This window comes from Oncorhynchus kisutch, linkage group LG22 (assembly GCF_002021735.2).
Source record: "Oncorhynchus kisutch isolate 150728-3 linkage group LG22, Okis_V2, whole genome shotgun sequence".
NCBI classification, from domain to species: Eukaryota; Metazoa; Chordata; class Actinopteri; order Salmoniformes; family Salmonidae; genus Oncorhynchus; species Oncorhynchus kisutch.
This window is the reverse complement of record NC_034195.2, coordinates 44,933,045-44,958,907: the sequence shown is the minus strand read 5'-3', so window position 1 is coordinate 44,958,907 and position 25,863 is coordinate 44,933,045. Positions and strand designations below refer to the sequence as shown.

At 44.5% G+C, this 25,863-nt stretch overlaps 1 protein-coding gene across 1 annotated transcript in view; it reads left to right on the top strand.

The window, feature by feature from the left end:
• Positions 1-19,678, top strand: part of met (MET proto-oncogene, receptor tyrosine kinase) — an 87,896-nt gene extending 68,218 nt beyond the window's left edge. The window contains exons 13-21 of the mRNA XM_031801346.1: positions 1,642-1,798; positions 2,537-2,677; positions 3,172-3,426; positions 5,135-5,215; positions 6,519-6,700; positions 11,595-11,704; positions 11,991-12,156; positions 16,294-16,430; positions 17,450-19,678. Coding sequence (XP_031657206.1) covers positions 1,642-1,798; positions 2,537-2,677; positions 3,172-3,426; positions 5,135-5,215; positions 6,519-6,700; positions 11,595-11,704; positions 11,991-12,156; positions 16,294-16,430; positions 17,450-17,693 — 1,473 coding nt within the window. The 3' untranslated portion in view covers positions 17,694-19,678. The remainder of the gene's footprint in view (positions 1-1,641; positions 1,799-2,536; positions 2,678-3,171; positions 3,427-5,134; positions 5,216-6,518; positions 6,701-11,594; positions 11,705-11,990; positions 12,157-16,293; positions 16,431-17,449) is intronic.
• The last annotated feature ends 6,185 nt before the right edge of the window (positions 19,679-25,863 follow it).

The following is a 25,863-nucleotide window of genomic DNA, read 5'->3' as shown; positions in this document are numbered from 1 at the left end:
GTCTCACACACAATAGTCTCACACACAGTAGTCTCACACCTAGTAGTCTCACACACAGTAGTCTCACACACAGAAGTCTCACACACAGTAGTCTCACACACAGTAGTCTCACACACAGTAGTCTCGCACACAGTAGTCTCACACACAGAAGTCTCACACACAGTAGTCTCACACACAGAAGCCTCACACACAGTAGTCTCACACACAGTAGTCTCACACACAGTAGTCTCACACACAGAAGTCTCACACACAGTAGTCTCACACACAGTAGTCTCACACACAGTAGTCTCGCACACAGTAGTCTCACACACAGAAGTCTCACACACAGTAGTCTCACACACAGAAGCCTCACACACAGTAGTCTCACACACAGTAGTCTCGCACACAGTAGTCTCACACACAGAAGTCTCACACACAGTAGTCTCACAGGCAGTAGTCTCACCCAAATAGTATGTCATTGACTTAAAACTGCTTAGAAATGTCATAACAATACATTGTTAACCATAAACCTTTGACTTTCTACATTGTCTTTAATGGACGTGATTCAACCCCAGAACGTTAAAGCAACATGGAGCAGAAGACAGAGCTGTTTCATAATTATATAATTCAGGCCTGTAAACACAGAGGGACATGGAGCAGAAGACAGAGCTGTTTCATAATGATATAATTCAGGCCTGTAAACACAGAGGGACATGGAGCAGAAGACAGAGCTGTTTCATAATGATATAATTCAGGCCTGTAAACACAGAGGAACATGGAGCAGAAGACAGAGCTGTTTCATAATGAAATAATTCAGGCCTGTAAACACAGAGGAACATGGAGCTTCGGGCACAATCAGCTGCAGAGTTGAGGGTATTAGAACTCACCATTAGTGTGATCTCTAGAGAGGGGTCAGGCAATATCCCTAGACCCCCTAGCCTCTGTCTCTGGTTGTCCACACTGACACATCAGTAGGCCACACCCAGGCAGCCCCAGACAGAGCCAGACAGCCCCAGACAGAGCCAAACAGCCCCAGACAGAGCCAGACAGCCCCAGACAGCCCCAGACAGAACCAAACAGCCCCAGACAGAGCCAGACAGCCCCAGACAGAGCCAGACAGCCCCAGACAGAGCCAGACAGCCCCAGACAGGCCCAGGCAGCCCCAGACAGAGCCAGACAGCCCCAGACAGAGCCAGACAGCCCCAGACAGAGCCAGACAGGGCCAAACAGCCCCAGACAGAGCCAGACAGAGCCAGACAAGCCCCCCTGACACACACACCGTCTCCAGCTCATTTCTCCCAAACCTAATAATGGTAAAAGCAATATCTATGATCCAAACTGCCCTCCGTTTGTGGCTCACGATGCTCCACATGTGAGAGAGAGAGGGAGAGAGAGAGAGAGAGAGAGGGAGAAGGAGAGAGAGAGAGAGAGAGAGAGAGAGAGAGAGAGAGAGAGAGAGAGAGAGAGTGTGTGTGCATCAGTTTTTCACCTAGAGTGGAATTGGAGTTTTCCAACACACACACCGTAAAAAATGTATTATCTAGAACGTAGTTGTACATCTCACTCACTGTTCTCCTCTCCTCTGTCTGACTGTCTGTCTGTCTGTCTGTATGTATGTGTGTCTGTCTGTCTGTTGTATGTGTGTGTGTATTATGTGTGTAGTGGCGTCAGGCGTCGTCCTCGGTGAGTCTGGGCAGGGTGATGTTGGCCCATGAGCAGGACTACAGAGGGCTGCTAGCTGGCTGTGTGTGTGTCAGTCTGCTGCTGCTGATGTTGCTCACTCTGTTCCTCTGGAAAAGGAGGAACAAACACATTGACGGTAAGTCAGTTTGTGTTATTTTGTGATATATTTTCAACTGTGTGTGCGTGTGTGTGCATGTGTGTGTGCATGTTTGCCCGCCTCTTACTGGCTGTGGGATTGTGAGGTGTTGAGCTGATGGGAGCACTGGTGGAGCGCTCTATCCTTCTCCTTCAATGACTGTGTTCTCTCTCCCTCTGCTACTGCCTCCCTCCTCCTCTCTCTTTCTCTGTCCCCTCCCTTCACCTGTACCCCCTCTCTGCCACCCCACTCTCTTCCCTACATCCTCTCCTTCTCTCTACCACCTACCACCTATCCTCCTCTCTCTCATCTCCCTCCTCCCCTCTCTCCTTCTCTCCCTCTCTCCCCCCTCGCCTCCCTCCTCTCCCTCTCCCTTCTCCTCTCTCTCTCCCTCCTCCTCTTGCTCTCTCTCTCTCTCTCTCTCTCTCTCTCTCTCTCTCTCTCTCTCTCTCTCTCTCTCTCTCATCCTCTCTCCTCTCTCTCTCCCTCCTCCTCTCCCTCCTCTCTCTCTCTCTCTCATCCTCTCTCCTCTCTCTCTCCCTCCTCCTCTCCCTCCTCTCTCTCTCCCTCCTCCTCTCTCTCTCCCTCCTCCTCTCTCTCTCTCCATCCTCCTCTCTCTCTCTCTCTCTCTCTCATCCTCTCTCTCTCCCTCTCTCCCTCCCTCCTCTTCTCCCTCCTCCTCTCTCTCCTCCTCTCCCTCCTCTTCTCTCGCTCCTTCTCTCTATCTCTGGTTTCCAGATCTGGCTGAGGGTAAGGTTTGGTATGACGGCAGGGCTCACATTCAGCACTTGGATATGTTGGCTAATGCCCGGAGCGTCAGCCCCACTAACGAAATGGTGTCCCACGAGTCTTTGGACTATAGAACCACCCTGCTGGAGGGTACGTTTCCTGACACTACACCACTGGGGCGGTTACTCTGACCCTAAAAACTAACACTAACCCTGTACTAACAACACCTGCCTTTCTTAACCTTAACCTCTAACCTCTAAAGAGATGGCCATCTAACTCTGTGTGTTTTTTATTCTTTGCTTCATACCTGATGCCTATTCAGACCTGGGAAACCAATTACATTAATGTATCGATGGAGGTGAAAACCAGAAGGAACTCCAACGTCCAAGAACTAGAGTTTCCCATCCCTGCCTGCTCCTCTTTCAAAATAACCCTCACATTTTCACTCATTTGCCCTCCCCTGCTTCCCTTCTCCCCCCAATGACATAAAGAACGAATGGGCAGGTCTCAGGTTCCCTCTCTTCCTTTCTGTAACCATGACTTTCTCCGACCTTTCTCTCTGGCATCACTCTGTGATCATGTGACCTATGTTGACCTCTAACCCTGACCCCTGTAGTAATTGACCTTTGGCTATATTGTTTCAGACCAGGGCGTGGAGAGGCCAGAGTCATGCAGGGGGGCTCCCCCTATCTACGGGAGCCATGGGGAGCTGCTGTCCCCCAGATTGGGGCTCGGAGGCATGGGTCTGGGGGCAGAGGGGGAGCTGGTGTCCCCTCTCCTGTCGGCCCCGGTCCACATCGACCCATCCCAGCTGCACCCTGACCTCCTGAAGGAGGTTCAACATGTGGTCATCGCCAGAGAACATCTGCTGTTACATTTTAACCAGGTCATTGGCAGAGGTCAGTGGGATGATCATACACGTGTATGTACTGTACACAGTTCTGATACATGAACACATACACAGGTACAGTGCACGCAAAGACGCCTACATCCATGAACACACGTGCACACACACACACACACACACACACACACACACATACAGACACACACACACATACACCTATATCTACACACACACACGTGCGCGCGCGCACACATACACACACACGCACACACATACACACATGCACACACATACACCTATATCTACACACACACACACCTAAACACACATTACATTAACACAGACTCAGACACACTTATAAAGCCATTAGGGAACATGTAGGTCTCTCAAACATATCAGAATCCATCTCCATAGGGGATACACCTAAATACACTATAGAATCACCTTGTAAGAGCTTAATGACCAACATTATCAAACCACCAGGTTGGACATCCAGACATAAATAATCACCAGACATTATATGTGGTCACCAGTGGGGTGTTCACTACTTCACTATATAACTATATTAGTTTAAAGGAGAAAGGCCTTTCTCTGTTATTAACATCCCCACAATGTTCGGGGACAATGCTCCCAAAAACTGCCTCCTCCCCCTTAGCTCAACCCTCGGGGAGGCCTAGGGATTCCGAAAGCAGAATTAGGGGTGGGGTGATTTGTACCCGGGTAGCATTGCAAGCTCCATTGTTGATCCGTGTGGTGTAAGCTGAGCCGTCTTTGCATCTGCAGGGATTGTGATGGAAGAACGCCTCAGAGAGTTCTCAATGCTCCTCTAGCTTTAATACCCCAACACCCCTGCAAAGCTGCACTGAACCCTCTCGACCACATATAATTCAATAAGGGCCACGGTAACTCAGAGCTCAGATAAGGGGAAATATAGCCTCCCACTGCTATGGATACAACTGTAGGGTGCTGTATGAATGGCCCTCCAGTAAAGGGTTATAGAAGTCACCTAGGCTTCAACCAGTGGTGGGAAAAGTACACAACTGTCATACTTATCATACACAATTGCAAGTCAAATACTACTTGAGTAAAAGTCGAAAAGTATTTGTTTTTAAATATACTTGAGTATCAAAAGTTAAAGTATAAATCATGTAAACTTCCAGACGGCACAATTATTTTGCTTTTCTAATTTACAGATGGCCAGGGGCACACTCCAACTCAAACATCATTTACAGATGACCAGGGGCACACTCCAACTCAAACATCATTTACAGATGGCCAGGGGCACACTCCAACTCAAACATCATTTACAGATGGCCAGGGGTACACTCCAACTCAAACATCATTTACAGATGGCAAGGGGCACACTCCAACTCAAACATCATTTACAGATGGCCAGGGGCACACTCCAACTCAAACATCATTTACAGATGGCCAGGGGCACAATCCAACTCAAACATCATTTACAGATGGCCAGGGGCACACTCCAACTCAAACCTAATTTACAGATGGCCAGGGGCACACTCCGACTCAAACCTAATTTACAGATGGCCAGGGGCACACTCCAACTCAAACATAATTTACAGATGGCCAGGGGCACACTCCAACTCAAACATAATTTACAGATGGCTAGGGGCACACTCCAACTCAAACATAATTTACAGATGGCCAGGGGCACACTCCAACTCAAACATAATTTACAGATGGCTGTAAATGATTTGGTTGTTGCTTATTTGACATCATATTTATTCTTCTTCATTCAGGACACTTTGGCTGTGTGTTCCACGGTACCTTGTTGGAGGCTGACGGACAGAAGCAGCACTGTGCCATCAAGTCTCTCAACCGTGAGTAGTGCATGACCACAAAGGCACAGTTCACCCCGTCAGTGTTCATTCAAATCTCATTGCTCTGATATGTCACCACACAACGCAACGCCGCAACAACGTTAGAGGGCTTATCTCATCTCTTGAATGTGCTACGGCAGTGTGTCCTGTGGAAGGATGATTGAGATGGATTGGCTAATGGTGGTGAGGATGACATTAGGGTCCCCCTCTCTCTAATTGTGTAAGCTGTCACTTTATCCTGAGAGATGAATGTCCTAGATAATTCTTCCACAAGGCTTCTGGAAGCTCTGCCGCTGGGCTGGTGGTAACCCATAGCGATAGAGGGTTACCACTGCCTTGTTCTCTAAGCCTTGGCCTTCTCATTGTGTTTACAGTGACCTAAAGTTCCCCAGGGAGCTTTAAAGAAAATAAAGAAGTTCCCCAGGGAGCTTTAAAGAAAATAAAGAAGTTCCCCAGGGAGCTTTAAAGAAAATAAAGAAGTTCCCCAGGGAGCTTTAAAGAAAATAAAGAAGTTCCCCAGGGAGCTTTAAAGAAAATAAAGAAGTTCCCCAGGGAGCTTTAAAGAAAATAAAGAAGTTCCCCAGGGAGCTTTAAAGAAAATAAAGAAGTTCCCCAGGGAGCTTTAAAGAAAATAAAGAAGTTCCCCAGGGAGCTTTGTCACTGTCATGGAAAAGGCACATGTTTTGGAGGATATTGTAGATGATGTCAACATGTTGTTTCTGCAGTAGGCAGATAGTTCTAAACATCCAGCTTCACAGCCTCGTTTTCTTAGATATTCTGTGATCTTTCTTTTACTCAACTCTAAATGGCGAGTCGTCTTTCTTTGCTTGTGTTTGTGTCGTCATCTGGTAGTTACAGTGAAAGGGCAGTTTTATCAGACGTTTTATCTTAGCTAAATGAGATTCTGTTTCAAACGAGATTAGAAGAGAAGGGGAGAAAGAGAAAGAGCAGTGACACCAGGAGCACTGATTCGATTGGATAATGGGAGTGTTGTGTAGCAGTAACCTATAGGTTTGGGGTAGGGTCACAGTCCCTATGCTCAGACAGCCTGGAGACTGGCTCCTCATGGGCTTCTAACAGTGGTATATAACTAAGGTTTAGATGGCACAACGGTAAAGAGATAGAGGTTTATGGCTTGATGGCCTGTTTTTGTTAGCGTTTTTGTTGGTGGTCCATCTGACAGCACATGATTAAGCTTTAATGTCAGGTTGCTGTAAAACAGAATGTGTTCTCTTCTCAATAACTTGGTTAAATAAAGGTAATAAATAAATAAAAAATCCTGTACTATCTTGCTGTGTTTCAGGGATTACTGACCTGGAGGAGGTGTCTCAGTTCCTGAAGGAGGGGATCATCATGAAGGACTTCAGCCACCTCAACGTGTTGTCTCTCCTGGGGATCTGTCTGCCCCCTGAGGGCTCTCCTCTGGTGGTGCTGCCATACATGAAGCACGGAGACCTCAGAAACTTTATCAGGGACGAGACACACGTAAGATTTTGATTTTGATTTATTTCACCTTTATTTAACCAGGTAGGCAAGTTGAGAACAAGTTCTCATTTACAATTGCGACCTGGCCAAGATAAAGCAAAGCAGTTCGACACATACAACAACACAGAGTTACACATGGAGTAAAACAAACATACAGTCAATAATACAGTAGAAAAATAAGTCTATATACGATGTGAGCAAATGAGGTGAGATAAGGGAGGTAAAGGCAAAAAAAGGCCATGGTGGCGAAGTAAATACAATATAGCAAGGAAAACACTGGAATGGTAGATTTGCAGTGGAAGAATGTGTAAAGTAGAAATAAAAATAATGGGGTGCAAAGGATCAAGATAAATAAATAAATAAATACAGTAGGGGAAACGGTAGTTGTTTGGGCTAAATTATAGATGGGCTATGTACAGGTGCAGTAATCTGTGAGCTGCTCTGACAGCTGGTGCTTAAAGCTAGTGAGGGAGATAAGTGTTTCCAGTTTCAGAGATTTTTGTAGTTCGTTCCAGTCATTGGCAGCAGAGAACTGTAAGGAGAGGCGGCCAAAGGAAGAATTGGTTTTGGGGGTGACCAGAGAGATATACCTGCTGGAGCGTGTGCAACAGGTGGGTGCTGCTATGGTGACCAGCGAGCTGAGATAAGGGGGACTTTACCTAGCAGGGTCTTGTAGATGACCTGAAACCAGTGGGCTTGGCGACGATTATGAAGCAAGGGCCAGCCAATGAGAGCATACAGGTCGCAGTGGTGGGTAGTATATGGAACTTTGGTGACAAAATGGATGGCACTGTGATAGACTGCATCCAATTTGCTGAGTAGGGTATTGGAGGCTATTTTGGAAATGACATCGCCGAAGTCGAGGATCGGTCGGATGGTCAGTTTTACGAGTATGGTTGGCAGCATGAGTGAAGGATGCTTCGTTGCGAAATAGGAAGCCAATTCTAGATTTAACTTTGGATTGGAGATGTTTGATGTGAGCCTGGAAGGAGAGTTTACAGTCTAACCAGACGCCTAGTTATTTGTAGTTGTCCACATATTCTAAGTCAGAACCGTCCAGAGTAGTGATGCTGGACGGGCGGGCAGGTGCGGGCAGCGATCGGTTGAAGAGCATGAATTTAGTTTTACTTGCATTTAAGAGCAGCTGGAGGCCATGGAAGGAGATGTATGGCATTGAAGCTAGTCTGGAGGGTTGTTAAGACCAAAGAAGGGCCAGAAATATACAGAATGGTGTCGTCTGCGTAGAGATGGATCAGAGACTCACCAGCAGCAAGAGCGAAATCATTGATGTATACAGAAAAGAGAGTCAGCCCAAGAATTGAACCCTATGACACCCCCATAGAGACTGCCAGAGGTCCGGACAACAGGCCCTCCGATTTGACACACTGAACTCTATCAGATAAGTAGTTGGCGAACCAGGCGAGGCAATCATTTGAGAAACCAAGACTATCGAGTCTGCCGATGAGGATGTGGTGATTGACTGGGTCGAAAGCCTTGGCCAGGTCAATGAATACGGCTGCACAGTATTGTTTCCTATCGATGGCGGTTAAGATATTGTTTAGTACCTTGAGCGTGGTTGAGGTGCACCCATGACCAGCTCTGAAACCAGATTGCATAGCGGAGAAGGTGCGGTGGGATTCGAAATGGTCGGTAATCTGTTTGTTGACTTGGCTTTCGAAGACCTTAGAAAGGCAGGGTAGGATAGATATAGGACTGTAGCAGTTTGGGTCTAGAGTGTCCCCCCCCTTTGAAGAGGGGGATGACCGCAGCTGCTTTCCAATCTTTGGGAATCTCATACGACACGAAAGAGAGGTTGAACAGGCTAGTAATAGGGGTTGCAACAATTTTGGCAGATAATTTTAGAAAGAGAGGGTTCAGATTGTCTAGCCTGGCTGATTTGTAGAGGTACAGATTTTGCAGCTCTTTCAGAACATCAGCTGACTGGATTTGGGAGAAGGGGAAATGGGGAATGCTTGGGCGAGTTGCTGTGGGGGGTGCAGTGCTGTTGACTGGGGTAGGGGTAGCCAGGTGGAAAGCATGGCCAGCAGGAGAAAAATACTTCTTGAAATGTTCAATTTATCGGTGGTGACAGAGTTTTCTATCCTATGTGCAGTGGGCAGCTGGGAGGAGGTGTTCTTATTCTCCATGGACTTTGCAGTGTCCCAGAACTTTTTGGAGTTTGTGTTGCAATAAACTGCTTGTGTATATTGGTTTCTAACTTCCCTGAAAAGTTGTTTTTGTGTTGGTTAAGGGCAGTCAGGTCTGGAGAGAACCAAGGGCTATATCTGTTCCTGGTTCTACATTTCTTGAATACCTTCTCTGCTATGCAATCTGGTTTCAGAGCTGGTCATGGGTGCACCTCAGCCACGCTCAAGGTCCTAAAAGATATCTTAACCGCCATCGATAAGAAACATTACTGTGCAGCCGTATTCATTGATCTGGCCAAGGCTTTCGACTCTGTCAATCACCATATCCTCATCGGCAGACTCGACACTCTTGGTTTCTCAAATGATTGCCTCGCCTGGTTTACCAACTACTTCTCTGATAGAGTTCAGTGTGTCAAATCGGAGGGTCTGCTGTCCGGACCTCTGGCAGTCTCTATGGGGGTGCCACAGGGTTAAATTCTTGGACCGACTCTCTTCTCTGTATACATCAATGAGGTCGCTCTTGCTGCTGGTGAGTCCCTGATCCACCTCTACGCAGACGACACCATTCTGTATACTTCCGGCCCTTCTTTGGACACTGTGTTAACAACCCTCCAGGCAAGCTTCAATGCCATACAACTCTCCTTCCGTGGCCTCCAATTGCTCTTAAATACAAGTAAAACTAAATGCATGCTCTTCAACCGATCGCTACCTGCACCTACCCGCCTGTCCAACATCACTACTCTGGACGGCTCTGACTTAGAATACGTGGACAACTACAAATACCTAGGTGTCTGGCTAGACTGTAAACTCTCCTTCCAGACCCATATCAAACATCTCCAATCCAAAGTTAAATCTAGAATTGGCTTCCTATTTCGCAACAAAGCATCCTTCACTCATGCTGCCAAACATACCCTTGTAAAACTGACCATCCTACCAATCCTCGACTTTGGCGATGTCATTTACAAAATAGCCTCCAATACCCTACTCAACAAATTGGATGCAGTCTATCACAGTGCAATCCGTTTTATCACCAAAGCCCCATATACTACCCACCATTGCGACCTGTACGCTCTCGTTGGCTGGCCCTCGCTTCATACTCGTCGCCAAACCCACTGGCTCCATGTCATCTACAAGACCCTGCTAGGTAAAGTCCCCCCTTATCTCAGCTCGCTGGTCACCATAGCATCTCCCACCTGTAGCACACGCTCCAGCAGGTATATCTCTCTAGTCACCCCCAAAACCAATTCTTTCTTTGGCCGCCTCTCCTTCCAGTTCTCTGCTGCCAATGACTGGAACGAACTACAAAAATCTCTGAAACTGGAAACACTTATCTCCCTCACTAGCTTTAAGCACCAACTGTCAGAGCAGCTCACAGATTACTGCACCTGTACATAGACCACCTATAATTTAGCCCAAACAACTACCTCTTTCCCAACTGTATTTAATTTTAATTTATTTATTTATTTTGCTCCTTTGCACCCCATTATTTTTATTTCTACTTTGCACATTCTTCCATTGCAAAACTACCATTCCAGTATTTTACTTGCTATATTGTATTTACTTTGCCATCATGGCCTTTTTTGCCTTTACCTCCCTTCTCACCTCATTTGCTCACATTGTATATAGACTTGTTTATACTGCATTATTGACTGTATGTTTGTTTTTACTCCATGTGTAACTCTGTGTCGTTTTATCTGTCGAACTGCTTTGCTTTATCTTGGCCAGGTCGCAATTGTAAATGAGAACTTGTTCTCAACTTGCCTACCTGGTTAAATAAAGGTAAAATAAAAAATAAATAAAAAAAATGCTTATTTAAGATGGTGAGGAAGGCATTTAAAAAAATAACCAGGCATCCTCTACTGACAGGATGAGGTCAATATCCTTCCAGGATACCTGGGCCAGGTTGATTAGAAAGGCCTGCTCGCTGAAGTGTTTCAGGGAGCATTTGACAGTGATGAGTGGAGGTTGCTTGACCACTGACCCATTACGGATGCAGGCAATGAGGCAGTGATCGCTGAGATATTGGTTGAAAACAGCAGAGGTTTATTTAGAGGGCAAGTTGGTTAGGATGATATCTATGAGGGTGCCTGTGTTAACGGCTTTGGGGTGGTACCTGGTAGGTTCATTGATAATTTGTGCGAGATTGAGAGCATCAAGCTTATATTGTAGGATGGCTGGGGTGTTAAGCATGTTCCAGTTTAGGTCATCTAGCAGCACGAGCTCTGAAGATAGATGGGGGGCACACACACATACACAAACTCTAGTCATACAATCACCTTTATAAGTCATAGTGTTTTGGCTGGAATAATGACTGATTTAGGCCATTGCAGCTGAAACATTGTATATTTAAGTACAGGAATAAAGCATGGGAGCAGCATATACTGTAGAGATGTAGGGTCTTCATTTGATCACCCTGTTGTTGCAGGAAATGTCATGCACAGCAGACATGCAAACTTGTAGTGTATTCAAGGTTTAAATGGCTTGTAAAGTTTAATTTCCACTTAAAATGTTCAGACTTAACCTGCCCTACCAAAAATGTATCAACCCCTACAAAAATTACATTATAATCCACACAATACTTCACACTTACTGTTGCTGTAGGATTATTTTCCTGCTGTGAGAAACTGGTCAAATTAAAGTCCTACATCTGTATCGCATGCAGGCCATTCAGTCTTTTTTGGCCTAGCACCAGGGGATACATTTGGGATGTGCATATCACCTAAACACACCCTTCCTTGTTTTCCCAGAACCCAACAGTGAAGGACCTGATGGGCTTTGGTGTGCAGGTGGCCAGGGGCATGGAGTATCTGGCCAGCAAGAAGTTTGTCCACAGAGACCTAGCTGCCAGGAACTGCATGTAAGATCTGGAACCAACTGTCAAATGCAATCTCAGACAGTCAGTGTGTGGAAGTGTAGTCACCATTGTAGGAGAGCTAACTCATTGAGAGCTAACGCATTGTCATGCCATACAATCATGCATACTTTGAGATGTTTTATTTTAATGGGTGCCATTTTGCTCCAACCATTACAGGTTAATAACACTCTAGTAAGAATGTGTGAATCCAACATGGCTGCCAGTTTCCCCTAGCTCTGTAAATCTCCAGTAAGGCTGTGGTTGAAGCCGTCTCTCTCTCCTCTGCTAGGCTGGATGAGAGCTACACAGTGAAAGTGGCAGACTTTGGCCTGGCCAGGGATGTGTATGAAAAGGAGTACTACAGCATCCACAGCAAGAGTGGAGTCAAACTACCGGTCAAGTGGATGGCCCTAGAGAGCCTGCAGACACACAAGTTCACCCCCAAATCAGATGTGGTGAGAGCCTACACACACACACACACACACAGACATGCATGTACACACACCATTATCCACTTATTAATTCACTTACATTTAAGTGATAATGCCCGAGAAGCCCGTGTTTGGAGGATATATTGTCTTGGACCGGCAAATCGTGCCAACATATCCTCAAACACCGGCTTAGAGGGCATTATTGTCACAATCGTCGTAGTGAGGAGACCAAAGCGCAGCGTGGTGTGAATACTGTACATTCTTTTAATGTAGATGAAAGAACATGACGAACACTAAACAAACAAAATAATAAGACGAACGTGACTGCTATCAATACTGTGTGCAAACATGCAAAATCACATAGACAATAACCCACAAACCACAATACAAAACAGGCTATCTAAATATGGTTCCGAATCAGAGACAACAACAAACACCTGCCACTGATTGATTGATGCCCACTCATATCACACCCTGACCAAACAAAACATAGAAACAAACAACTCAAATAATGGTCAGAGTGTGACAATACCCCCCCCTAAGGTGCGGACTCCAGGCTGCAAAACCTATAGGGGAGGGTCTGGGTGGGCATCTGGCCGCGGTGGCGGCTCTGGCGCGGGACGTGGACCCCACATAGTCATTTCCCTCTTCAAGGGCCTCTTTAGAGTGGCGACCCTCTCCTCCGACCTGGACTGAGGGGCAGCGCCGAACTGAGGGGCAGCTCCAGACTGAGGGGCAGCTCCGGACTGAGGGACAGCTCTGGACAGAGGGACAGCTCCGAACTGAGGGGCAGCTCCGGACTGGCTGACGGCTCTGGCAGCTCCTGGCTGGCTGACGGCTCTGGAGGCTCCTGGCTGGTTGACGGCTCTGGCGGCTCCTGGGTGGCTGACGGCTCTGGCGGCTCCTGGCTGACTGGCGGCTCTGGCGGCTCCTGGCTGACTGGCAGCTCTGGCAGGTCCTGGCTGACTGACTCCTCTGGCAGGTCGTGGCTGACTGACGGCTCTGGCAGCTCCTGGCTAACTGACGGCTCAGGGCAGACTGGTGGCTCTGACGGCTCAGGACAGACTGGCGGCTCTAGCAGCTCAGGACAGACGGGAGACTCTAGCAGCTCAGGACAGGAGGAAGGCTCTGGCAGCGTTGGACAGGCGGGAGCACCTGTAGGCAGAAGACGGAGAGACAGCCTGGTGCAGGGGGCTGCCATCGGAGGGCTGGTGCGTGGAGGTGGCACTGTATAGACCGGACCGTGCAGGCGCACTGGAGTTCTTGAGCACCGAGCCTGCCCAACCTTACCTGGTTGAATGCTCCCCGTAGCCTGGCCAGTGCGGCGACGTGGAATAGCCCGCACTGGGCTGTGCTGGTGAACCGGGGACACCATGCGTAAGGCTGGTGCCATGTAAGCCGGCCCGAAGAGACGTTACTGGAGACCAGATGCGTAAAGCTGGCTTCATGGCACCTGGCTCGATGCCCACTCTAGCCCAGCCGATACAAGGAGCTGGAATGTACCGCATCGGGCTATGCACACGCACTGGGGAGACTGTGTGCTCCACCGCATAACACGGTGCCTGCCCGGTCCCTCTCTCTCTCCGGTAAGCACGGGAAGTTGGCGCAGGTCTCCTACCTGGCTTCAGCACACTCCCCGTGTCCCTCCCCCCAATACATTTTTGGGGCTGCCTCTCGGGCTTTCAGCCACGCTGCCGTGCTGCCTCCTCATACCGGCGCCTCTCTGCTTTCGCTGCCTCCAGCTCTGCTTTGCGGCAGCGATATTCCCCTGGCTGTGCCCAGGGTCCTTCGCCGTCCAGAATCTCCTCCCAAGTCCATGAGTCCTGCGTTCTTTGCCGCTGCTGCTGCTGGCCGTTGCCACGCTGCTTGGTCCATTGTTGGTGGGTTATTCTGTCACGATTGTTGTAGTGAGGAGACCAAAGCGCAGTGTGGTGTGAATACATTATTTTAATGTAGATGAAAGAACACGACGAACACTAATCAAACAAACAAAATAATAAGACGAACGTGACTGCTATCAATACTGGGTGCAAACATGCAACATCACATAGACAATAACCCACGAACCACAATACAAAACAGGCTACCTAAATATGGTTCCCAATCAGAGACAACGACAAACACCTGCCACTGATTGAGAACCATATCAGGCCAAAACACATAGAAACAGACTAACTAGACATGCAACATAGAATGCCCACTCATATCACACCCTGACCAAACAAAACATAGAAACAAACAACTCAAATAATGGTCAGAGTGTGACAATTATCACTTTTATACAACGCGTTACCAACATATTCAAATAATGATTGACATATTTTCATATTTTCATTCATTTTCATGAATTTATACATACCATTTCATCCTTCCATGTGATATAGTCCTGTCTCAAATCAAGGGTGGCTACCCAAGCCAGTTGGTCGTTCATTTTATAGGTTGCCAGAGACACAAACCGGTTGTGAAGTCCTTTGGTTCTATACCAATGGACGCGACCCAGTCGTTTGTTCTAAATGTTCCCCCTTGCTTGCTAGCTAGCCAACTACGGATAACACAGTCACTTCAAACAATGAAGAAAAAATAACAGAAAAGTAGCTGCATTTGCATTTGTTTAAGATGTTTTCTAGTGACATTTATTTGGATACATCCACAACATTGAGCTGATGATGCACGATTTTGCCTGGCATAGAAAATGTGCTCTCTCATCAGGACATTGTTCAGAGGAGTTAGCCAACGACATGGCTAACACAATCACTTCAAACTGAAACTGGAAAGACAGCAAACTAGCTCCATTTAGTTTCGTTTGACCTGTTTTTCTAGTCTAACCAAATGCTAGTCTAAAAGAAATGAGACATTATATCTCAATGCCTTTTTCCAGTGTAGATCAAGTTTATAAATTGCCTGGTTGGGCTGATGAGACAGTGGAACTTAGCCGGTGGTTACTTGTGGAATTGACACCGGCTAGAATGCGGTTTTAACCAATCAGCATCCAAGATTAGACCATTCTCTTATCTATTCAAACTCACACACACTATTACTCTACTACCTATACACACACACACACAACAACACACACACACACACACACACAGAAACGCACACAGTATCGATGAGAACCTATGATAATCAGCATCAACCTTAATCTTGCCTGCTACCCTCTCAGCCCCACTCCTTCTTAACAAACTACCATGCTTACTGTTTAATCTCTGGTTAATGTACAGTTTCTGTTTATAAGGTTAGCTTGTTTCTGCTACAGTTTCTATTTATAGGGTTAACCTATCTATGCTACAGTTTCTGTTTATAGGGTTAGCTTGTTTCTGCTACAGTTTCTGTTTATAGGGTTAGCTTGTCTATGCTACAGTTTCTAGGACTCATAGGTCTCATAGGACTCATAGGACTCATAGGACTCATAGGGAACATAGGACTCATAGGGATCATAGGACTCATAGGGATCATAGGACTCATAGGACTCATAGGGATCATAGGACTCATAGGACTCATAGGACTCACAGGACTCATAGGGAACATAGGACTCATAGGGATCATAGGACTCATAGGGATCATAGGACTCATAGGACTCATAGGACTCATAGGGATCATAGGACTCATAGGACTCACAGGACTCATAGGGATCATAGGACTCATAGGACTCATAGGACTCATAGGACTCATAGGACTCATAGGACTCACAGGACTCATAGGGAACATAGGACTCATAGGGATCATAGGACTCGTAGGGATCATAGGACTCATAGGACTCATAGGGAACATAGGACTCATAGGACTCATAGGGATCATAGGGATCATAGGACTCATAGGACTCATAGGGATCATAGGACTCATAGGACTCATAGGGATCATAGGACTCATAGGACTCATAGGACTCATAGGGCTCACAGGACTCATAGGGATCATAGGACTCATAGGACTCATAGGACTCATAGGGCTCACAGGACTCATAGGGATCATAGGACTCATAGGGCTCACAGGTATCATAGGACTCATAGGACTCATAGGTATCATAGGACTCATAGGTATCATAGGGCTCTGGTCAAAAGTAGGTCATATTATAGGAAATAGGGTGCCATTTCAGACATAGCCTGTAAAGTACTGTGATGTGATCTGATGTGTTATTGGTCCATTTGGTGTTCCGTGTTTCAGTGGTCGTTTGGCGTGTTGCTATGGGAACTGATGACCCGGGGAGCCCCGCCCTACTCGGACGTCAACTCTTTCGACATCACAGTGTTCCTACTGCAGGGGAGACGCCTGCTGCAACCAGAGTTCTGCCCCGATGCACTGTGAGTAGTGAAAACACATGACACACATACAGACACACAGACAGACAGGACACACACAATCTTGCACGCACACAAACACACATACATGTACACTCTTCAAGCTTATACCCCACCACTCCCAGATATAAGACTATTTTATTTTATTAATAAAAGTGCACACACACACACACACTCCCCTGTCCTTCACCTTGACCAATGTACATAGAGGCATGGCTCAGTGCTTCTCATTGGCAGAGACATTGAGATGAACAGAGGCCCATTGTTAACTTAGGTACTGCATGGAGAGAAAGAAAGATATGCAGACAGGGAGAGAGAGAGAGAGAGCAAGAAAGACAGACAGGAAGAGGGAGGGAGGGAGGGAGGGAGGGAGGGAGGGAGGGAGGGAGGGAGGGAGGGAGGGAGGGAGGGAGGGAGGGAGGGAGGGAGGGAGGGAGGGAGGGAGGGAGGGAGGGAGGGAGGGAGGGAGGGGCAGGTAGTGGACAGGGGAGTGACCAACAGAGAGGGAATAGAGAGAGACAGAGAGAGACACCGACAGGGAGAGGTGGGCAGATATGCAGACAGAGGAAGGGGGAGAGACAGACATAGACGGAGAAAAAAAAAATATATATATATATATATATATAGAGAGAGAGAGAGAGAGAGAGAGAGAGAGAGAGAGAGGCTATAAAGCATGTACAACTACTGAAGTTGAATGTTTAGAAAGGGCACTATATAGTGAAATCCTCCCTATCTTACCTAGTCTTTGGACAACATTAGGTTTTTAATGGAGGACGTAGATCATAATACAGATTCAACCAAGCGGAGCACGAAACAGAACAATCCATAACAATTCATGAGTCTATTCATGAACATTGACTGACAGAGAGTATTTCCAGAATGAATGGGGCCCTGTAACATAACTGTCAAACTTAATATGGCTAGTGGCTACTAGACACCTAAGTAAGCCAAATATATATACCTAAAAACGATATTTCATGTGCATTTAATCTTAACCCCCTCCTCTAAATCCCACCCCTCAGGTATAACGTGATGGTTGAGTGCTGGCACCCTAGACCGGAGCGAAGGCCTACCTTCTCAGAGCTGGTGTCCCGTATCAAGTCCATCTTCTCCAGCTTCAGTGGAGAGCACTACATACTTCTCAACACCACCTATGTCAACATCGACAAGATGACCCCCTATCCCTCACTCATTTCCTACTCCTCATCCTCGTCCTCTTCCTCCACCCGTCAGGGCCACCCCCTGGAGCGAGACTGTTGCACCTGATGGGGGATGGGGGTGGAGAGAGAGAGAAGAAAAGAGTGATGGAAGAAAGGAGAGGAAATGAGATGAAAGGAGGAGAGGAAAAATAATGAGCTTGACAGAGAGAAAGAAAGAGGGAGTAAATAGTGGGCTTGAGGTGGTGAAAACTTTGGGTCACTGGAGAACGAGTGTATGTGACTAACAGACAGACACTGGACAAACTCGCTGACTGAGCAAAGACAGTTTGAGGATACTGACCTGTGCCGTGCGTTCAGTACGTATGTAATGTGTATATATACTGACCGATGAGTGTACGCTTGAGGCCTTTATGAACTGTGAGGATGGCCTTGGTCTGCCTCTGCTCGGCAACCTAGAACATGCTCTAGAATATCTAATGACCTTTGACCCTGGTATGACCCTGGAGCCTGAGTTCAGGAGGTCAGGCCTCTTGTCTCTATCGCAGACAATTTGGAGACATGGGAGAACCTTTTCAAAGAAGAGAAGCACATTGTGTGTATGAAGTACAAGTGAAGCGCCCATGATTTGAATGATTCCCTTCCCCAACGAGGGGACCGGTGGAGACATTTCTGCTTGTTACTGGGTGGCATGTGCTTAGAGATATGGCAAAGTGCCAGGCTCCAGCTCTTCTTTTTCTCTATGTCAATGAAAGGTGGTGTATTGTAAAGAAACATGTTACACCTTCCTACTGTCACTGAATGCCCCTCTCCTCCCACTTCTCCTCGCATTCCTCCCTCCAAGCTCCCTGCGCACCGGGACTGAAGGAAGACAAATGATGCCTGCTTTGCCATTACAATGTGTGCTCCAGCCTCCAGGTGATGTTCTCAATAACTGAGGTGGTGAAGAGTAGCTGGCAAGAGGACCAATCTGCCACCAGGCCCGTACGGTGTGTAGCAGCTACACTGGATACTTCTTATAGTGTAAAAATCTTTGATGATTCCCTTTTGATGTGCTTCGTTTTAAATGTCTCGCTGCTTTGTTGCCGTGAGTGACTCACCTATTAGTAATCAGCAGATGTTTCCCAGTTGAAAAGTGTTTATTTTTTTGTATTTTGGTAGGTAACACTGACTTGAAACGGCCTGTCATAATGTCTACATAGCATGTGTCATAACGGTTTGTGAAAGCTCAGCCTGAAAACGGACATCATCTTTTTGACTTCAGACAGTCAAATGTTGGAAATTGGAGACACGTTTGAACGTTTGATGCGTTTGGGCATCATAATAATAGTGTTATGTCAGTTGAGAAAAGTACTTTTACTGTCAATCATGATAGTATTCGTACAATAGCTATGTCAGCATTTTGAACATTTTGAAAGACCACTTCAATGTTAAAATGTTACCATTTTGCCTTTCCTTTGTGAAGCGTTTGGCTTTTTACTATGACTGCTGTGATGTAATTAATGATAAGGCCAGCAATGGACAGATATGAATGTTTGTTCAAATAAATGTTTAAAATGCTGTACTATATTTTTTAGAATGCCTTTATGATGAAAATGAGCCTCAATCAATATTGGTCCAATGGAATGCAATAACTGAGCAGTGGTGCCACAACAATGAACCAGTCCACTAAACTAACTAGAAGAACCACTGCCTTTTGTACAACATGATATTAAAAGGATAGCACCTTTGTGGAGGTGTCTTCTATATGTAGGATTTAACTGGTAAACGTGTGTGTATATACTTTATGACAGGTGACCGTTGTAGGTACAGCACAGTACAAACAAACTAAAGATACTGTACAGTCATTGAACAACTGGAGCTAGCAGGTTCACTTCCTTCACTATAGACTTCTATGTTTTCTATTGGTAACTAAATGGCTTGTAAATTCATAAATTGGTCCATGTTTCTCACTGTCTGTGCAGTGTGAGTGTCTGTATGAGCACTGTTACGGGTTCGTCTATGAAAATAATGATGGTACATATGTTGTTAAGTCGTTATGCCGTCTGACAGTCTCAGTGTAATAAAGCTATATTATCAGTGTGAAATATCTTATCATTGTCTGTATGTACATCCTTTAGTTTACCAGGAAAAGTAAATCTCTATTTACAAGGGTGAAATAGTAATAGAATGGTGTCATTATAATGACTACTTTACATCATCTACCTATAGGGTGCATTTCGTAATATCTGTCAACTAAGGAGTCAAGGGGTTTCAGTTTCATTTATTTAACTTTTGCAACAACAAAAAAGACCATTATTTAAGCAGGGAGTCATGCTGAGACCAGGGTCTCTTTCGCAGATGAGCCCTGCATGAACACATCAAAACCAGGGCATCTCTTGAGGTTGAGAACCGAGATAGAGAACAACCTGGAGGTTCTTGCTAAGAGCTGGAGAAAAATAATGTTTTATACGTGCCCAGAATACTGAACATTTTGTTGGGGTGAATGACCCTGTCAGTGGACTGGGCATTGGACTGGGCATTGAGGTTGATTGGAAGTCCTGTTTGGATAACATACAGGAAGTACAACAGCCTTATAGGCTGTACATTTAGTGTCTACCCTATTTTTGTGACGTGGTGAGGTGACCCAGGAGCAGAGAAGAGAACCAGACGAGGCACCAGTGGTTTAGAATAAACTGAAATACTTTCCTGGGAAAAAGTTCAACAGTAGGTACAAAGTAAAACTTGGGAAAACAACAAACAGTATGACTTGATAACTCAGTGAGGAGACAGATGCACACAGCAAACAAATCTAGCTTCTGCAAAGGGTCAAGAAAATCATAATTAGTAACTGAAAACACCTGTGTCATTATCATCTCTAGGGCGGTCTCTGCCGCCCTCTGGTGACAGGTGGAAACATGACAATTTTAGCTTTGTCTTCACTCCTTCAGCCTTCTCTGCTGTCATTGGCTTGTTGTAATCTCTGACCTCTCACCTTTCTTTACCCTCTCCTCTTTGTGTTGTTGTCTAGGCGAGCCTGACATCTTCCTCTGTCTAGCCTGGCCCAGTGATTGAAGCGTTCATTGCAAGGCTTCCTCTCAGTTACTTGGAGACCTAGGGTCGTGTTCATTAGACCCTGAGCAATATATCTTTACTCTCTATCTGTCTATACAGTAGTGACCCACTTGTCTTAGCTAAAATGTCATCATATGAAGATAGATAGAGGAGGGAGCCTCTCAGTGCTAAAGCTCTTCAACTATGTACTTATCAGTTACTCTGGAATGACTGGAGCCTGCACAATGTTTCCCTCACCCTCTCACCCCTCCCTCCCTCTCTCTCTCTCTCTCTCTCCCTCTCTCTATCTCTCTCCCTCTTTCTCTCTCTCTCTCTTTCTCTCTCTCTCTCTCTCTTTCTATCTCTCTCTCTATATCTCTCTCTCTCTATATATATATATATATATATATATATCTCTATATCTCTCTCTCTATATCTCTCTCTCTCTCTCCCTCTTTCTCTCTCTCTATCTCTCTCTCTATATATCTCTCTCTGTCTCTCTCTGTCTCTCTCTGTCTCTCTCTGTCTCTGTGTGTCTTCCTTCTTCTCATTTCCCCTCTATTTGACACACACGCCAAAAGAAAGAACAGGTGGGCAAAGCTCAGGTATGTGAATGTGTGTCATGGGATTAGTCAGCCCGTTTGGAATGCAAGTCGACTTGACTGCTGCTAGACACACTACACCTTTCTTCCCCTCTTCTGCCCCATGCCAACTGATAATGAACCTATTCCACCCTCTCAGCACACATTCTGACCTGAGTCAACACACACACACTCATTAATCCACTAACGAGCTTTGGAAATATGCATTGGCAAGAGAGTGAGTTGGGACAACTCCTCATTCCTATTCTTTATCAAACAAACTCTCATAGTTTGAATATGCTGTTTTTCTTTTAGAGGAATATACATTATTCTGATCATTGAATCTGTTAAGTCAGTAGAGAACTGTATCCTCAAGCTGTGTTTTTTGAGGGGTGTGTATGCCCCCTATTGGTACTCTGCAGCTCTTGCAGCTAAGTACAATCTAATGTTTTCGTCTGATTTGCCAACTTAGTATACATTACAGTAAACAACACATAAGACCATTTCACACAGAGAGAAAGGCCTCCTCTAGTCTATATAATAATTACAATTCTGCCCAAATATTTCACAATTCCTAGGTTCTACATTTGGATGAGATTAGGTACTTCAGAACCTTTATCTATCCATAATTCAGAATTTGGCCGTAGACCTTTGGATGCACACATCTCACATACCTACAAGCGGTTGGATCTTGTCCTGAATCACACATTCCTCCCTACCCACACTCTGCTCCAAGCCAAGGTCATCCAACACAACCACAGACATGAGCTGAATATTATGTCATTGTTGTCTGCCATGGCTACAGGATTCTGGCTGCCATTTTAGATAATCAGTTAGGATGTGTCCCAAATGGCACCCCATTCTCTTTATAGTGCACTACTTTTGACCAAGACCCATAGGGCTTGGGGAAAAGGGTGCCATTTGGGGCGTAACTTTAGACTGCCCCTGGTGGAAAGTGAAGAAGACTGCCGGGTTGGGGTTGCAGTTCATCTGGATATATCACTCTTGGTACCCATGTTAGATGGAATATTCCAGGCTTTGATCTGCCAGACTTATGGATGTCAACCATTTTAATTATATGATATATTGCCACTACTCCTAAAAAAAATACAGATTTTGTCATGTAAAATAATAGTATTTTAAACAAATGAAAAAGCAACATTTAAAATGAAAAGGAATGCCCAGGGAGTATTGGCACAAGGCACATCCTGACTGTTCCACTGCCTCCTCCCTCTACCAGCTTTCAACACAAAGGCTATCATCTGGGCCAGCAAGAATAGAGGTCTAGAGGTGTGGACACATAATCTCAGTTCCCTGATGGCACTGTCTCTGACTATACTTTGATGCCGGGCCAAAAACACTGTTCTCACAGTGATAATCAGAAAGGAGGAGCAACAAATAAGCACACCATTGTTAAGAATTGTAATATTGCAATGATACTGCATCCAAAAGTTCAGCAACTCCTGTCAACTCATCCTGATACTGCCTACCTCTTTAATATCTTCTCTGATTAACCATCTGTTGAGTTTCTCCACTGATGATTATCTAAAGCGGGGTGGTTGTAATGGGTATTTGGAGTGACTAATGAGTGACTTGAGGGTGAGTCACAGAGGCAAGGAAGAAACACATGGTACTGTAGAAAGACTACAACATGGTACAGTAGAAAGAATACAACATGTTACTGCAGAAAGAATACAACATGGTACAGTATAAAGAATACAACATGGTACAGTAGAAAGAATACAACATGGTACAGTAGAAAGAATACAACATGGTACAGTAGAAAGAATACAACATGGTACAGTAGAAAGAATACAACATGTTACTGCAGAAAGAATACAACACGGTACAGTAGAAAGAATACAACATGGTACTGTATAAAGAATACAACATGGTACAGTAGAAAGACTACAACATGGTGCTGTATAAAGAATACAACATGGTACAGTAGAAAGACTACAACATGGTGCTGTATAAAGAATACAACATGGTACTGTAGAAAGACTACAACATGGTGCTGTATAAAGAATACAACACGGTACAGTAGAAAGAATACAACATGGTACTGTATAAAGAATACAACATGGTACAGTAGAAAGACTACAACATGGTACAGTAGAAAGAATACAACATGGTACTGTATAAAGAATACAACATGGTACAGTAGAAAGACTACAACATGGTACAGTATAAAGAATACAACATGGTACTGTATAAAGAATACAACATGGTACAGTAGAAAGACTACAACATGGTACAGTAGAAAGAATACAACATGGTACTGTATAAAGAATACAACATGGTACAGTAGAAAGACTACACCATGGTACTGTAGAAAGAATACAACATGGTACTGTATAAGGAATACAACATGGTACAGTAGAAAGACTACAACATGGTACTGTAGAAAGAATACAACATGGTACTGTATAAAGACTACAACATGGTACTGTATAAAGACTACAACATGGTACTGTATAAAGAATACAACATGGTACGGTAGAAAGACTATAACATGGTACAGTAGAAAGACTACAACATGGTACTGTAGAAAGACTACAACATGGTACTGTATAAAGACTACAACATGGTAATGTATAAAGACTACAACATGGTACTGTATAAAGAATACAACATGGTACGGTAGAAAGACTATAACATGGTACAGTAGAAAGACTACAACATGGTACTGTAGAAAGACTACAACATGGTACCGTATAAAGAATACAACATGGTACAGTAGAAAGACTACAACATGGTACAGTAGAAAGAATACAACATGGTACTGTATAAAGACTACAACATGGTACTGTATAAAGACTACAACATGGTACTGTATAAAGAATACAACATGGTACGGTAGAAAGACTATAACATGGTACAGTAGAAAGACTACAACATGGTACTGTAGAAAGACTACAACATGGTACTGTATAAAGACTACAACATGGTACAGTAGAAAGACTACAACATGGTACAGTAGAAAGAATACAACATGGTACTGTAGAAAGACTACAACATGGTACTGTAGAAAGAATACAACATGGTACAGTAGAAAGAATACAACATGGTACTGTAGAAAGAATACAACATGGTACTGTATAAAGAATACAACATGGTACGGTAGAAAGACTATAACATGGTACTGTAGAAAGAATACAACATGATACTGTAGAAAGAATACAACATGGTACTGTATAAAGACTACAACATGGTACTGTATAAAGACTACAACATGGTACTGTAGAAAGAATACAACATGGTACAGTAGAAAGAATACAACATGGTACAGTAGAAAGACTACAACATGGTACTGTAGAAAGAATACAACATGGTACAGTAGAAAGAATACAACATGGTACTGTAGAAAGAATACAACATGGTACTGTATAAAGAATACAACATGGTACGGTAGAAAGACTATAACATGGTACTGTAGAAAGAATACAACATGATACTGTAGAAAGACTATAACATGGTACTGTAGAAAGACTATAACATGGTACTGTATAAAGACTATAACATGGTACTGTATAAAGACTATAACATGGTACTGTATAAAGACTATAACATGGTACGGTAGAAAGACTATAACATGGTATGGTAGAAAGACTAGAGAATCATAAGACTATTATCATTATCGCCCCTTTCACTGTCAGCAGCTCAGTAATCAGAGAATAGTAGTAACACTGCCTCTCAAAGTGCACATGAACAAATATACAGGAGTTTTAGTGTCGGCTCCTTCCTTCACACGAGCTGGCTGCACTCTGAGTCACTTTAAAGAAATAAAGAAATGACGATCTATGAGAGAGACTGAAAGGGTTAGGGTTAGGCTACTGTCGTGTCTTTACTATCATTAAATGAAGACTTTTAGTTTTTATCAAAGATTCTCTGTAATTAGTATTACGCGATTAAACTGATTAATCATGTAACTGTAATTAACTAGGAAGTCACCAAGGAAAATATTCAGATTACAAAGTTATCATTTCCTAAAATAACTTTTCAGATATTTTCATATCTGATCCATAGTCTTCTGATTAATGAATTATTTACTTTACCTCACGTTAGTCTCATTCCAAACGTCGTAAATTGTTGGTTATCTGCACGAACCCAGTCTTCACTATGAGTCATCCATACATCAATTGTCTTAAATCATTTATTTATTACTAACTAAGTAATTCACAGAAATGCATAAACAAACAGATAGGAGAATGTGCCCTAGTGGGCTAAACCGGCATGGCGGCTTGTTAGACAAAAGGGAAGTGGGGGTCGACTGAGAAGTCACTACAGAGTTAATAATTATAACAAATGAAATGCTAATCCTTTACACATGAACGCTCACTCATTCGGGAACAATTGCAATCAATATATATATTTACGCTCAGTGTATCATCTTGATCGCTGTTGAAAAGTTTGTTTCTTTTGTAGAATTGTCCATCTCTCTCTCTGCCGTGGTTATTGTGAATAGTTCAGAGTGACATTCATTCATGTTGTTGTAGAATGGATGTTTCGGCGGTTTTCGTTCTTCGCATTTAATGATACCGAATTCCTAGCTGCAGACTAGTAATTAATATCAAAGACTTGTTCTTATTCTGTCGGTATCTATAGTCTAAGAGTTTAACCACGTGGTATGATTAAAAGATTCAGCAATGGTCTGCAACATTT